Source organism: Apus apus, chromosome 2 (genome assembly GCF_020740795.1).
Source record: "Apus apus isolate bApuApu2 chromosome 2, bApuApu2.pri.cur, whole genome shotgun sequence".
Classification (NCBI taxonomy): domain Eukaryota; kingdom Metazoa; phylum Chordata; class Aves; order Apodiformes; family Apodidae; genus Apus; species Apus apus.
The window spans coordinates 36,129,802-36,146,307 of record NC_067283.1 but is presented as its reverse complement, the minus strand read 5'-3'; the positions used below and the strand labels follow the sequence as shown (position 1 = coordinate 36,146,307).

General features: G+C 40.8%; 1 protein-coding gene across 3 annotated transcripts in view; it reads right to left on the bottom strand.

The window, feature by feature from the left end:
• PLEKHA8 (pleckstrin homology domain containing A8) overlaps nt 1-16,506 on the bottom strand; it is a 32,123-nt gene that overhangs the window by 6,869 nt on the left and 8,748 nt on the right. Inside the window, exons 2-12 of one of the 3 annotated variants that reach the window (XM_051609437.1) lie at nt 14,466-14,582; nt 13,108-13,263; nt 11,076-11,200; nt 9,505-9,663; nt 8,551-8,591; nt 7,703-7,860; nt 5,047-5,206; nt 4,554-4,639; nt 3,845-3,903; nt 2,398-2,528; nt 1,835-1,905 (exon numbers count right to left, since the gene is read on the bottom strand). In XM_051609437.1, the coding sequence (XP_051465397.1) occupies nt 1,835-1,905; nt 2,398-2,528; nt 3,845-3,903; nt 4,554-4,639; nt 5,047-5,206; nt 7,703-7,860; nt 8,551-8,591; nt 9,505-9,663; nt 11,076-11,200; nt 13,108-13,263; nt 14,466-14,582 (1,263 nt within the window). Of the gene's footprint in view, nt 1-1,834; nt 1,906-2,397; nt 2,529-3,844; nt 3,904-4,553; nt 4,640-5,046; nt 5,207-7,702; nt 7,861-8,550; nt 8,592-9,504; nt 9,664-11,075; nt 11,201-13,107; nt 13,264-14,465; nt 14,596-16,506 lie in introns of all 3 variants that reach the window. The other 2 variants (XM_051609438.1, XM_051609439.1) reach the window with 2 other exon arrangements.

The window sequence follows — 16,506 nt, the reverse complement described above, 5'->3', positions numbered from 1 at the left end:
CTTGCCACAGAATGCAAATAATGGCTACTTCTGAAGACCAAAGTTGTGACTGAAAAGACAACAGATTTGGGATTTCTGTGGTGGGGTCTTATCTCTGCTGTCAAATCTCCTTCAACTCATCCACAGCAAGTAAGTGTTCTAACAGGCAGGAAGGCAAATGTAATTTTTATTTGACTGTGAAGCTGTGCCTCACAACTAACACTTCTACTATCTAGTTCTCAGTTCAGTCTAAGTGAGAAAATAATACATGGGGTGAAACAACCCTGCAAGCTGATGGTGCCTCAGCCTCAGTCAAGGCAGTTAGCTCAGACATTAAACAAGAACCCTCTTTTTACATCTGAGAGTCAAGTTTTGAGGATCACTGGAACAGAAAGCACCGGGCCTTTATTAATCCTCAGGCTCTCTCTTCTGAGTACCCCTGAGCACAGCCTTTGATGAAGGCCCTTGTTATGCTCCTAAGCAGCTCCGCTTCTATATACAAAGCTTTCTACATACAAAGCCCAACATTTTTGAGCCATGTTTTCCCAGTCTTAGTTTGTCACTGTCATAATTTCATATCCTTGTCATTCAGTTGCATTTTTAATTATCTGAAAATACATTATAGTTGCCCTGAGCTGTTCACCTTGAAGAAAGAAAACCTCTACGTTTTGCTGCTTTAGGATATTTGCTCAAAAGACTGCAGACAATTATTACTGGAAGAGTGGGAAAAGTCAGAAAAACACAGCCACAAGTTTTGCTGGAGTACAAAGCACTTCTCATCTGTCTAATGACTGGGGAATGCTGCTTTTCTACCTTCACAGTAGGAGTGAGAATCTATGAGAAAACCATACAGCCATAACAGCAATGAAATAAGGAGTAAAAGAGTATCATGTAGCAAACATGACTCAAAAATCTATTCTCTGCCTTATCAGCAAATACAGGGGACATGAAAAACACCAGAAAACTTTGCTTAGACTTAAATTCAAAGTAAAGACAAATCCTTTCAGAAAGCTGTTTGTTTCCCAGAAGATCATAAGAACAATTTTTTTTCCATTAGCTTGATATTTGAGGTTGAGAAAGAGAACATATACCCCATCTATACTTGAGATTCAGCACAGTAATTCCTAAATAAGAAACTATCAGTAAACCAAAGCTGCTATGGTGATACCAATATGGAATTTTCAGGAGGAGAAAGGGAAGGAAGGAGTGAGAAAAAAAAACAGCAGCACGGCTCTACTGTGAACAGAGAGCAATTCAAATAGTATTTCAGACTCAGAAAAATCAAGCAAGTGCCCTGACTTCCCATATTGTTTAACAACCACATCTGGTAGCAGTGTATTTACAGTCCCACTTCCAAGAGCTGCTTCCATACTTTGGTGTAGTTCTTTTTACTAATCCTAGAGGGCAACTGCTTAGCTGTTTAAAAGAAGATTAAAAAAAAAAAAAGCTTTAAAAAGAGCTGTTTTAAAGTAGTTTTAAGGGATTATCATAACATTAGAGTGCTAGCATGTAGAGAGGATCTTACTCAGGAAGAACCAAATCAAGTCTAAGAGAGGCTTGTATTTTGTTTTATACTTGCTATGGGCACTAGCCTGACTCCGTGTCAGAAATTGTGTACTTGGAAGAAATTTCTTCTTTTCTGTTACAAACTCCTTTCTAACACGGACCAGTTATCTAGTAACCTGCTCGAAGACAGTCATTTTAAAAAACGTGATTTTCAAAAAAGTTGTACTTGAGATAACTTGCATCATTAGTCATTGAAGAAAAAACAAAACAACACAGGTTCTAAATGAGAAGGAAAATAGCTAAATATGTAAATTCAGAAGCACATGAAGAATAAGGTAATGGCACTTACTCAGAGCTGTTTGGATATTCTTTTCCCCATTCTTCACTTCTGTCAAAAACCCTTTCAAGAACTTTAAGCCTCTGTCAGGATGAAGCCATGGAATGAAAAGAAAACATGTTAAGAACAAAGCGATGCAAAGCATAACAAAGTTGCAATATAACTCAGAAGCACAGGAGAACTCAGAATTAAGGTGTCATTTTCAATCTGAATTTAAAAAAAATAATTAATTTAATGCATTAAAAAAGCTACCTCCTCCCGTCTCTCTCCTTGCCCAAGCAAAACTACTTTGCTAAAACATTTCTGCTACAGCCAGAAATCACCTGCCTGAAGTCCTGGCCCAGCAGGATCAGTCTACAGGAAAAAAAGATTGCACATGGTCACTTTTTCAGTCCTTTGGGCAAAGTTCCAGTGACACAGCCACAGGCAACACATGAATCCTGAACCTAGCCAGTTTGGATTGATGCAGCCTGTGGAAAGTAACCACTTTGCTCCATGTACATACACTTGCTTTGGTGAAAGGCCCGTCATTGCACCTCAGGAGTTCAGAGTGTAAGTAGACAGGAGGCTGTTACCTTTTCAGCCACAAGAGAGCCTCTGTAGCAGAGTTTCTAACTTGTGCTACACCTGCATTCACTTCATGGAGAACTATCTTCTGAAGGGTATCAAACTCTTCTTTGTTGGTTATAAATTTCTGGTTTATTTTCTGGAGAAAAAAAAAAGAGGCAAAGCTTTAGGCTTTTAAGGTCAAACAGTGGCTTGTCTTATAAACACTACCAATTTATCAGGACTGTTCCCTGCAAAGGAATACCACTGGTCACCAACCACATCACACTTTCCCCGTGGCATGGCTGCCCTGCCACGCTTGGGCATCCCTTCCCAAGGCACCATCCCAGACACATCTGGCTAGCCATCTGGCTAATGCAATCAAAGAAAAAAATCTCAGGCAAAGATGGACCCTACCATTTCAGTCTGACAAAATGCTTTAGGCTCGCATGGCATGCTTCAAAGTGGTGGAAAGGGGTTGATTCAAACTGTTCTCCAACAAAGTCCTGTTTACTGTGAGCTTCAAGTGCAAGCAAGAGCACCTTCTGACAACTGCTAAGGTGCAAATTCTCCATTACACTTAGCAGTCATCAGCATGCTTAAGCTTTTTAATTTATTCCAAACTTTGTTATACACAAATCCTCATAAAAACAAGAGAGAAAATTTTAAAAGAGGCAGATAAACAAGTTCTTGTTCTACATTAAAGGAGTAGCTGCCTATCACTTGACAATAAATATTCAATGTTTTAGTTTTTTAAACAGCATTCCTCTCTCTTGCTATTTTCAGTCTTTCAGTGGCTACCTGATAAGGTACCTTAGGCTTAGGCACTCTTACCTCTTTCTTAGGCTACTTAAGATAAGCAAATACCTGTCTTACTTTGCACCAAACAAATTTGAATGTATGCAGTGTTCCTTGTCAGACACTCAGAAGATAGGCTTTGCTTTTCCTATTGTTGCTAAGAAAAGTATCATTATGAACAAACCTTGTCTGACAAGCAGCACTTCAACACTTTTCAGTCTCAGAGCTGGAAGAACGAAGGCTGCAGGGTCTGCCCCAGCCTACTGAGAAGTTGCTTGGTTACACAGTAACTTCCTTCTACTCAGCTGAGGACAGGGTTTTTTTTACTCCCCCTGGTTGTTTTACAGTCTAAAGTCAATATTGCTACCATCACGACCTACAACCTATTCAGCTCAGAATCAACATCATATTCATTAGGTGTAACATCTTTTACTTGGAAGTCAGTCAAGTATTTTGTAAGTTGGCCCACAACAACTGGATTCATTAAACACAGCATCTACTGTAAGAACAGAATTAGGGACATTTCAGCTTTCTGACCTGACAGATGGTAGCATTATCAAATACTAAATAGCCTTCCAGTATTGACTCCTACAACAAAGATTCTTCAGCTTTAGCACCTAAAATAGGTATTTTGTTTTTTTAAAAAAACAAACAACAGTGCTAGAAAGAAGCTGTTACCTTAATGTTACCTACAAAATCCATTTTAACAGGAGCAAAAACAGTTGGTCCCAGCTTGTCTAGAAAAAAAGATGATCATATTTTAAAATGGTGTCTTTTTTCAGTCCTCATTTATTAGTAATTATTAATTTCATTTACACTCTTAAAAAATCTTCCTAGATGGTGGGAGAATACTAAATGAATGACCTAAACTGAAGACTGTCTTTGGTGTAGAACTAACCCCCCAATTTGGTACAAGTGTTAAAATACTCCAACGTATAATTTGTAAATCTTTGAAAGACTGCACGTTCACAAGGACCTCACATCCACTGCTAGATGCAGGGGCCAAGCCTGTGGGTGGCTCCACTAGCTGGAGATGGAAGTATTTGGAAAAATCAAGTCTATAGTACAGCTGATGGTGCTGCTGTCAGCTGTGCTGGACATGTAAGGCATCCACGCTGCTCTTTTGAGAGGAAGAAATGCTGTTCCAGATAGATCCATGGATTTCCAGACAGCTTATACGTGGGTCCCATCTAAATAAGAGTGGATCCTCTATGAAGTCAAGGAGTAAGAAGCATCTTCTGGTACCAATCAAATGGATTCTTCTGATAGGAACTGTTCCTACCACATCACTTTAGTGAATAAATGAATTCTGTAAACCAATTGCTCCAACTTTTTTCAAAGCTGGCAGCAGTCAAAAGGAGTCAGAAGAGAAGAAGCAGCTGCTTACCCAGAACGGGCACAATTGCATAACATGACTCCAGAAACTCTTCTGTTGGTATGCCCTCCTCCTCCCGAAGTTCAATATCACTGAACCTGGCAGCCAGGACAAGCAGAAAAGATCATTACCGTAACAACTTCTTTGTACAACTTCAAAAAGCAAAATTACATTTTGTGCTCACTTCATTTGCATAGAGGTAATATTTATAGACATGGAACCACCAACAGGACTTTTGTATCACTACCAGGTTAAAGTAAGTGACTGCAGAAAATACACATTTGGTGGTGTGCAAGCAAGGCCTGCCATTACAAACAAGGAAAAAACCTCCCACTCCATTCTGTACAACTAATTCCACACAGGATCTCTTCTTTGATTACTGTGCTGCATGCAGTCTTGTTAAATAATCCCAGCAAATACAGCTTTACAGTCAAGAGTCTTAAAAATGAGTCAATTAAAGGCTTAATACAGTTTCAATAATCCTTTTAATTGAAATCTGTACTACCTATTGCTCATGATACTGAAGAAAGTAGGAGATTCATTTTCATTTCTGTCTTCCTCACACAGAGACAATCCACTTAAAGAATTTGTTTCTGACTGCAGCAACTTGTGTGCACCACAGCTTTCTGAAGCTTGCAGCTTGTTCTCTCCATCTTCTTTAGTGCCTTACATTTATAGGACACAGGAAAAAAAAAACAACAAACAAAACCAAAAATAGAAAATGAAAACAGCCATGCACTCATATTGTTACTCCTGTTTGTCAAGATGCTTCCTATTAGAAGGCAAGCACTTTGATATCTGGATCATGCAAGTTTAAAAGCTTTCCCTGCCAGCACCATGACTTCTACCACAGGTCTGCCAGGTGGTCAGATCACATTTCAACCAGTCCCTCCCCATCTCCTTTACTCAGACAAACCAAGCACCAGGCTCCAATGCAGGTGAGCCCACACATCCCCAGCAAGGACAGCCTTAGAAGAGCATTAAAGAAGTGGGAAGGAGCAAACTCATCTCCTTGAAAGAAAGATTACTTCCCACATGGCTGTAACTTTCCCACTGCTGTTAAAGTGGCACAGTAAATTTTCAAAAGCAAAAGAATAATAGTGACTTGTTTGCTCCTTCTTAGAAGTAAGTAAACCGGCTGCTTAGATGGATCCTGCTAAGATATCAAAGACTGCTGTGTCCTCCCTGATTGCAATGAATATCTTTAAAGTTTCCCAGGAAAAGATCCATGTGCCTCTTCCATATTGTGGTCTATTTTATTTTGCCTTTGGGGTCAAGCACATCTGTTTCAAAGAAAAAGAGCAGTACACAGGCACTTCCAAAGGTGATAGATTCACAGCATCTGCAGCTCACAAGCCATGGCTACAGCACATCTTGCTGCCAGACTGTCAAACAAGCATCCAGCGTTTCCCAGGGAACCTTGTCTCTTCAGGAAAGGAATACTTTCAAGTGCCAGTGAGGATTACAGACCTAAAGCAAAACTGAGTTTCTGGCTGAAGAGATCAAGCTGCAAGGAACTCTCTTCCTCCAAGTGAAGTCTGGAAGCCACCTTGCAGCAGTTCACTCCAGAACTACTGAGTAAGCCTGGTGCTGGGTGCAAAAAAACCCACTCACACCTGGTAACAGCAACCAGACCTTCATTCATTCTCCTCAGGGCAGAAAAAAATTTGCCTCAGCCATACCTAATTCACAAGCAAAGTGACTCTGCTAAGGAATTCAAGTTTGAAGGATGTCATTGATCTGTCCTTCACCAAGACACACAGGCTGCTGAGTAGAGAAACAGCCCAAGACTGCAGTGACTCCACAGCAGGGCTATGCATAAAGCCTGGGGTCCTCTGAAATTTCCATCTCAAACACTGTAGGCCCTAAACGACAAACAGAAATTTCTTACAAGCCTTAAGTGCTTGAGCGTTTTTAAAGACTGACTGCTCTTAATAGAGGGGAGATGAATGGATGAGTATGTGAGACAGGGAAAAGTTCCCGGGCTCACAGGGTGCACCCAAATACAGCGGCGAGACAGAGCTGCAGGCTGGCTGGGTCAGCCCACCCCATGCAGGTGGCACCGCACATCCTGCTCCACTCTGCACTGCCAACAAAACTCTGCAACTCAAGTATCCCAGAGTGTATCCCAGAGAGGGAAGGCTTTTCTTTTTTTCCAACAGAACCACCGCAGTAGCTAAATGATACCAGCAACCTGACTTGGAACTAGTTTGATCTCTTTGCTTTAGTGTTATATTGTTGATGTATTATGATAAATGGCGACACATGCGTGTTATTCTGTGGGGACTTGCCACTCAACACCAGCCACAGAAATGGAAAACACTCTAAAGAGAACTTGTGTGAGAGCAAAATCACCATGTTCATTAACTTGGGCTTAAAAACTTAGGCGTTTTCAATGACTGTATACTTGTGTTTTGGAATAATGGCCAGGCAGAGAAAGCTGCTGTTTGAGAATGACACACTCCATTCAACAGGACAAGCAGAAATCATATGTGACTTGTATAGACTGAACAAAATTAAGCTCTGCAGCCCTTAACAAGACAGCTATGCTGGATAAAATTTTATACTGAACTAGTTCAGCAGTTCCCCACAAATCTAAGTTTCATGCTGCTGCTAAGGTAATGGAAGAAATAAGGTGTTTTCTAGTATACCCTTAGTTGCAGAAAAAGGGTTAATTATCTGTAAAGATTTGTCAGAATAATCAAGAGCAACTACAAGGTCAATCCCTCCCAGACAGGCACAAAAAACTTCAATGTCCCCCTTCTGACAATGCAGCCTCACATACTAGCAGAGGTACCAGCATTCCCAGCTGATGGCCTCTGGGAATGACGTGTCTGTCCAAAGTGCAAGAAGATCCCCAGCTCGGCCAGGCTGTGCTGTTACACATGTCAATCAGCATCTAGAAGAAGACTCCACTTGTTTAAAAAAAAATAAAAATAAAAAAATTAATTTCCTTCCCCATTCAGTCGCAAGTTAGCTATCAGTAAGGGCAGGAGCTATGCAGGGAAGACTTTACAATGGGCAGATATCAGATTAAAATACACTAACGTTCCCTCTCCTGGGAAACAAGGTATCAGCACCATCACAGGCCTCCTACACCTCCCCCCATTTACCCTTAAAAAAAGTAACGATTCTGGACAACAGACAGTACATTTATTTACCTGCCAAACCCTCTGCTATGTCATCTTCAACAGAAACATCGCCACTCCCCTCATTTGCTTCCAAGTTTAAACATTCCAGACTTGCAGTAAAAGTTTGCTCTTGAAGGTTAATTTCTGGTTTTACAGAGCCATTTTCACAGGGACTTAATTCTGTCTGCCTGAAGAAAGGGAAAGAATAATGCTTAGTGTATAAAACATTGCTTGGTAAGCTTTTTTCTGTATAAACAAAGGAATAACAACAACATAAATATAGTTGACAGAAATTATAGGCTGTCACAGGCTGCTCTCAGCAAAAGAACTTGTCTAAAATAATAAAAGAAACCAGTCAGCTCTCTGCAGCAAGTAAGATTAATGATTCGACCTCAATTTACAGAGTTTGAGTATATTTAAAATGACCTTTATTAAAAAGAGATACAATTAAAAATATGTAATTGACTGCAAAAAAAGCAAATCACAGGTATCTTAGCTAAAATAATATCCCCTCATTTGTATTTTAAAATATATATCCTTGCCATCTACTCCACAAACCACAGCCTGCTCTTCATCAATGATTTTATGACCTTATGGAGTGGAACCTAGGATGCAGGAAATAAAACTGAAGCACGAGAGAGCTGGCTGGTGACTGACTAGTATGTCACCAAGTGGATGGCTGAGAAAAATATAAGGGAAGGGGCTGATAAAGAAAAGAGCCAGCTCCCTTTTGCTGTATCTGCTTCCAAGTATGCAGCTCAGAGCAATATCGTCCTGCCTCCACCAACTACTAGTAGTATTAGAGTAAAAATGCAGAAAGAACAGACACTACTGCAAACAGGCTAGAAAGAGATTGACAGTAAAGACTTTTATGATACCTTTCTGTCGAGGTGTGGCTGGACAAGACAGAGTGCTTTATCTGTAAAAGGAGTGGAGAGGGAGAATATTCGTTAAAGCAAGAAGACGGTATAATGCTTTTCAAACTTCACATTTTATCAAACACAAGTAGGAGTGAGCAAAAAAGCTGCAAAATGAAGCACACACTCGGTAGTTCTCTGACCTGGAGGCAGTATACAGACAGATGTAAAAAAGTTACATTATTATATGATTAAAATATTGAAAAGAAATAAAAAAAAAAAAAAGAAAGCCAGGGGACTTTCAAGACTTTCAGAAGCTAGCTAGCAAGCGCCAAGTGAGATACCATACAGCATGTGGTAAAAACAAGGCAGTGATATTTCCTCACAATGATGTTTTATTTACTCATGAAAAAAATAATGAAAAAACAGAAATGTGAGGCCAAATACCAGGTACAGTGAAGTAATCTCACTTTTCAGAGGCAGTGATGCATCTATCTTCCTACATACACCTTAATCTGCTGTTTGTCAGAGATGCTCCAGTTTTCTGTATGTAGTTGTGGATTAAGAAAGTGACCTTTTCATTAAAAAGAAAATCTCGTCAGCTCCACAGATCTGCTGCTGCAGCAGCTTAGAGGAGCAGTAATTGCTGTGAGCTTCCACAATGGACTAGCTTGCCATGGTATGACCACTAGTCATGGTATTTTGAAACATCACTGTCTGCAGCCGGAGCAGGCCCTGAAAGTTAATGCTTACTAACTTTCATTTGTCATTAAAAGTTAAGAGACTGGTCACTGCTTATTAAAACACAGCCCTACCTCACTTGCAAACCACAATCAATAACAGAGTATGTCCCAGTGGAGGACTACTAGCTGTAATACAAGTGAAAATGCATTCCCTACTTTTTCAAATGCTATTTTACCAAAGGGCACCTTAGCATCCATGTCTAGACTGAGAAAAGAGGATACCGACCATTACCTTGTTTGTTCTGAGCACTGCTAAATGTGGGGATCCAGGTGGGGTCTGATGCAATAACTCGGAAGTGAAGGCAATATTTGCAATCTGCATACATTCTTCCAGAGTCTTAAGGAAGGTATCACAGGTTGATTTTAACAGAGCTCCCATATCTATCTCACTCTGTGGGAAGAAACCAATTGGAAAGGACTCAGGACAGAAGATCAATTTGGAGCAATCTACAAAGCCCACAACTGCTACAGACATGAATTCTGTTCAAGATGAATAAAAATGCAATGTGTCAGCTGCTCTGAGAATGCTCTAAGGGGACTATGCCCCCTCTCATCAGCCTCTCGCTACAACAAGCTCAGCATGCTTGCATTCTAAAAGCGATGCCTCTTCATCTCTGGTGTTAAAAATGTATTAAATACCTTGGTGTATTCACCAATGGCATTCCAGAAGACACTACTGACAGGAGAAATGAAAAGTAAACAAACTGTATAGATACAGGATGATTTGCAGATAATAATTTCAAAACTCCTGTGAACAAAAAAAATGACTGCAATTGAAAAAATGGGCAGAGTAAAATATCACATTGCCACAATGTTCTTCATCTCAGCACAGTGCAGTTATTGATACTGAAATGCTTTTAGCAATATATCCAGTTAAATGCCAGTAAAATCAGAGAAAGCAAGTTTTCTCCCAGAAGTGTGAACTATGAGCTGGATAAACACCACATTACTTGTTTGTTGTCAACATCTGCGAGTTGCAAATTCTAACACTGCCTTTTAGTAATTTTTATACTACATTATACTTCTACACTGTTAATTCACCATAAACAGTTTATCAGGCATATTTACAGAGATGGTTTGGACATACAAATTATTAACCTTCAGGTGCTCTGCCTGCCTGTCCTGCACCTGAGGTCCCATCAATCCAGTAAGAGGCATCCTAGAAATCCACCAGCTTCTCCAGGAAGCTCTTCACATCTTTCTCTCAAAGCAAGGGGCAGATCACTCTCATTAGGAGGAGATTCCTTTTAAATAAGGCTTGTTAGTTAGGAAGATTTGCAAAGTTTAAAAATTTAACTTAAGTGAGACTAATCAGGCAGGTCTTTCTAGCAATTTTGGTTTTTTGTGATCTGCATTGCCTCTTGAACTTTTAAGGGTTTTTGTTGAGAATAGAAGTGTTTTGCTGAGCAGGATATTACTGACTCAGAGACAGATAAATGTGCACTTCTTGCAAGTTATCTTTTTAGAAAGATTCTTTTGCTTTTTCCATCCATTATATACAGATGATCACCTACAGAGATGTTATTGTCTAGATCACAGATAACATATCTCACTACTTGCTACCCCAACAAAGAGAATATTATTTGTAACAACACAGTATTAATCCATTTAAACGGGAACTGTTTATTTTCCACAGGTGTGGGAAGTAATTATTTCACACAGGTATGTTATTTCCTATAGGTTCTCTGCAGAAAGAGGATGTAATATTAAGCAACTGTGAGTGAACACTGCACTGGCTAACCAGAAGAGTTCACAGTGCTCAAGAATTTACAGATGTTGTCTGCACCATAAATAGAGCTGTACCTCTGGTTCTGATACACTAGAAATGCTGGCTTCTTTCGTTTTATGCACTTGCTGAACGAGGAGGTTACAGTACAGTCTAAGTTCAGACATTTTAGTCTTCAAGACTTCTGTGTTTTCAGTGAACTCTGAAAGTGAAACAAAGTAAGAGTTATTTTTATTGTATCCATTTTGCAGTATATGATTTTTTGCAAAGTTGCTAAAATAGTATAATCCAATCTAATTCCATCAACACTTTATTATTTCAAAACATTTTCTATCAAATAAAAAAGATGAGTTGGACTGGCCACAAATTACACTCCTGACAGGTAGAATACTGTTTCATTATTTGCCATTGTAGACAGAAGCAATATGGTCCTAGACTTAGGACACAAAGAAAAAGCCAGTAAAGAACACCAGACCTTAGCAGGCCTTTTAAATAGGATGCAATTCCTAATTCCTACAGATCACATTTTTTGTTTTCATTACCTAGTTTAAGGTGCAAGCAATTACACTGTGAATTAGAAGATCAAGGTTCTGGGTAGAAAACACTGCAGGGAAAAGATAAATTAACACCTTTGTACTGAACAGCATATAATACACATATCGTTGAATCATAGAAGGACTGAGGTTGGAAGGAGACCTCTGGAGACCAGCTAGTCCTACATGCCTGTTCAAAGCCAGAACACATTGCTCAGGGCCACCATGTCTAGTCAGGTTTTGAACATTGCCAAGGATGGAGACTCCACAGTCTCTCTGTGCAACCTGTTTCAGTGCTCCCTCATCCTCACAATATACTTATTTTTGCTCATGTCTCAATGAAGTTGCTTGTATTTAAATTTATGCCCATTCCCTCTTGTCCATTCACTGAGAAGAGTCTGGCTCCATATTTATGTTCTCCTACCAGATATTTCTCCTACCAGATATTTCCTTTAATCATCTTAGCAGCCCTTTGCTGGACTCACTCCAGTATGTCCATATGATTATTGTATTGGAAAGTGCAGAACTGAGCAGACTCACAGTCAATCTGGGATTTTTCAGAAATATTTTTTTTATATTACTGTCCCAGAATTACAAAATAATTTGACTTACAGTAAAACTAGCCTGGTGTAGTTCTGCACATACACCAGTAGATTTTCAGCCTGTGATACTGTATGTCAGTTTACAGATACAACTTCGTTCTGCTTTGAAGCACTGCACATCAGATCCCCAATCTGTGCAGGACACTACAGTAGCATCTTCTGCTCAGTTCTCAGTTTGATCCAGTAGATGCAAAGCCTGGTGAAGATGCACACAAGGCTAAGAGGAGAAGCGATTCCTCACCTCAGGGAAAGGAAGTGCTTGTCCCCCCATTTACTCAGGATCACTGTTTTCCCATCTTCTGCACTTTGCTGAGGTTACACAAAAATTAAGTCATGAAATGTCACACTGACTCATCAATAACACCACACGTATCAAAGCCAGAGGGGCTTTCACGGGGTGAAAGTGAGATTGTTGGTGAAAGCAAAGAGGTAAGTGAATTAATTTTCATAGCCTGACCATGATCAGATTTCAGTGTCTGAACACTAGTACGCACATTTAAAACCAACCACAAACTTTTATCTTAATTGCCAGGGAATTCTTGAAGCCCACTAGACAGCCCAGTTAGAACATGGACAGAAAGGGCCTGAGGAACTCCAAAGCTCAAGAGACACTACTATGAGAGGCTGGGTTATCAGAGTTGCGCAGTGGGAGTCTCACATTCATGCAGAGATTGCATCTCAGTGACCCATAGCCAGAAGCTACTCACTCCTTATACTTAAAAACCCCATTGGCACATGGCTTTTGAATTGTTTATACACAGCATATTTTAAGGAAAAGCCAAAGTTTTCAAATCCCTGTACTGAGAGTTAACATCTGAGATTTCTAGCTAGAATTCCCACACGGCCTGGCTTTTATTGGCAGCAAAGACCTGAAGCTCAGGTTGGACACATCTACTCTGTGTGCACATCTACTAGGGCAAAGATGGGGAAACAAAAAAACAAACAGTATATGCCAGCAAAAAGGGTGTTCTTACCTCTTTCCTTCTGTGTCCTGCTGTCGGTCAGACAGGCTTTGGCAGTTCCTAGCGCAACCAGCCACTTTTGCCTTTCAACTGCGTTTCTTGCCTTCAGATAGAAGTATTGTTCCCCTGGGATGATCAGGTCCATTCGTGTGTTATCTGCAGGATGAACTGGAAGCAAGATAGGTTTCAGATCAGTCTGTTAGCCCTTCCCAGCAGATATGTTAGGTGGCACGTCAAAAGAGGAGGAACGTACAATCCCAGACTTGCCCTGCTGCCATTTTATGAGTGCTCTTATGACTTAGGGAATAGACAGGACACACACAATTACAGCTGTGGGACAAAAGGCTGTGAGAAGCAGGTTTGTGATAATACAGTATCATATGGCAGTCTTTACAGAAAGGGCATCCTCTTCTGGCAAGCTTCTCCTTCAGGTTTCCAGCCCGTAAGTGAAACTCAAAGATGTGGAAAGTAATCCAGCATGAGTGTGCAGATCTAGTTTATTATTCATATTTCTGGCTTCAGCTTTGTGCTTATGAAGCTGAAATTGTGTGATGTTCCACCACAGCTCATGAAAAACAGTGATCCACCTGCATGTAGAATACCCATTATATTAGAGGCTTGTAGTTCTCTCAACATCTTCAAAATATCCAGCCGGTCTAGGGAGGTTCTCCTCCCCCTCTACTCTGCCCTGGTGAGACCACACCTGGAATACTGTATCCAGTCGCGGGCTCCCCAGTTCAAGAGGGACAGGGATCTACTGTAGAGAGTCCAATGGAGAACTACAAGGATGATTAAGGGACTTCAACATCTCTCCTATGAAGAAAGGCTGAGAGAACTGGGGCTGTTTAGTCTTGAGAAGGCTGAGCGGGGATCTTATTAATGTCTATAAATATCTGAGGGCTGGGTGTCAAGAGGAAGGGGCCAGTCTCTTTTCAGTGATGCCCAGTAGTAGGACAAGGAACAATGGGTATAAGTTAAAATATAGGAAGTTCCACTTCAACATGAGGAGAGACTTCTTTACTGTGAGGGTGATGGAGCACTGGAACAGGCTGCCCTGAGAGGCTGCAGAGCCTCTGTCTCTGGAGACTTTCAAAACCCACCTGGATGTGTTCCTGTGTGGCCTGCTCCAGGTGATCCTGCTTTGGCAGGGGGGGCTGGACTAGATGATCTCCAGAGGACCTTTGCAAGCTCTAACATTCTATGATTCTATGAAAATACTATAGAATAAAACCTGGCATATAAATTGAGTTACTGCAAATGCGTAACAAAGAAATCAAGCCACCAAACAGCTCTGTGACCTGAAATGTCATCTTGGATGCAACATTATTGGACAAGCTTTGTGCAGCTGAGTGTTACTGTATCTTATTTACCTTGAATTTCACACACGGCCATTTGGATGCTTCCCTTACAACCCTTCCACGCATCTTCCTGAGAGTCATAATAGGACAGAATGCCACCACAGAGAAGAAACCATCGAGGCTGCCAGCCTGAAAAACAAAACTGCATTTCTCAGTTACTTCTCTTCCTGCAATTCCAATACCTCTCCCATTCTGGACTCACTGCAAATAAGGCCCCAAAGATTCTCAGTTCCCCTGAAAAATTAAACCCTTTGAAGAAGTAACATTTGTGGACAGGCCTGGCTGGTGTACACCAGCAACTCCTGCTTGGTAGCAGATACATGTCCTTTCTGCAGGCAGCTGGACCACAACAGTATATTCCTGAGCCATATGCCATATGCCATTTTCAGTAGTTTTGGTAACACGGCATCACTGACTCACTCTCTCTTCCCAAGCCACCTTTTCAACTCACTACCCCTCAATTCCTTCCATCATTCCTCAATCTAACTTTTCACTCTTTAAAAAAGCTCCCCCCAGCTGTCCTGCCTTCCATGTCTTTCTCCCTCGTGGGAAGGGCTAGCCAAATTGTCTTGAAAAACAATGGGCAAGAAACTCTTAAACATCAGGGAAGGAGGGGACAAAGGTGGATATGTTGATTTCTGAACACCGTATTTCAATGAAGCAGTTCTCAACAGCACTTGAAACTCCTATGCTGCCCACATGAAAAAAATACTTTAGAATTAATGACTTGCACTCCTGGATACCTTCCCTGGGAATAGCCAGAATACCAGGCTAGACCAACAACAATAGTTCTGGGTACACTTTTTCCCATAATGCTGCCCAACTTCAGAAGTAAATTCTTCAAAACTTCTTCTTTTGGAAGTCCTACAGCTGTATGAAAATATCTGAACAAACAAGACATGACTGCTGTCATTCATGCTAATTAAAAACTACAAGCTCCTTAACTTAAGAATAAATGAGGCAGCAATGTCATTGGAGGAAAGCAGCTTTCATTACTAAGCTGCAGCAAGTGTCCCCAGCCAGGACCAATGGAGTGAGACACCAAAGCTCCCACCCCTCCCAACCATCTCTGGGAAAAACACTTTGACAAGGCCATGTGGGCCTCGTGGCTCCTATGCATTTTTGCAGCGGGGCCTCACTTCTGCTGGCCCCTGCACCAGGGCTCTGCCAACCTGTACAGAGCTGCAGAAGCCCAGGCTGGGCTTGGTCCAATACCACCTTGGGGAAATGGCTGCTCCTTACCAGCTAGGGACCGATGCCTTCGGCTACTGCTGAAGCCAAGCCCAACACAGTTTAAGATCAGAAAGCACTAAAGCCACAGGCAAATAGTAAGAGTATGGTTTGAGGGGTTTTTTTGTTTGATTGATTTTTAAGCAAGCAATACCATGGCATCCAGGTCTATAGATTGTTGAACCTTGGGGGTGGCTGGAAAACAAATTAAACATAAAACTTTTTCACACTCTTCCAGAGCTCTTCCATTATTTCCTAGAAGAATATAAAAACACTATAAATGCCAAAGTGTTCTCAATACTTCTTTATTTTATATGAAGGAAAAAAATCACAATAATAATAATAAAAAAAAGACAGCAAGATCGATTTTTTATTTGTCTTGCCACCAAAATAAGGAAACTATCCTAAAAGTCACTGTTGATGCTGAGGAACTCACAAAAAAAGGAGGCGATTGTTCAGCAGAGAGAAGCAGTTAATTGCTTCAGACACTTAATGGCACAGAACCAATCCTTTAAATAATGCACAGTGCCACAGTCAATACAAGCCTCTCTTTCAGTCTGGAGATCCTGCTGCTGCACATGAATCGTTTCAGCCATGGTCTTACAGTTCACAATTGCAGCTGATGCTCAACCAAATTGCTTTCCATCAATCAAAGGCTGCACAATCAATTAGCCAACATACAAGGCACTCTGCCTCCATCACTTTGGAGGCTGGCTTAAAGTATGTTATGAGCCAATACAGTTTGTTGAGGTTTTTGTTTGGTTAGGTTTTTGGTTCTGGGTCTTTTTTTTTTTTTTGACAGGGAAGTGGCAATTATGTGTCT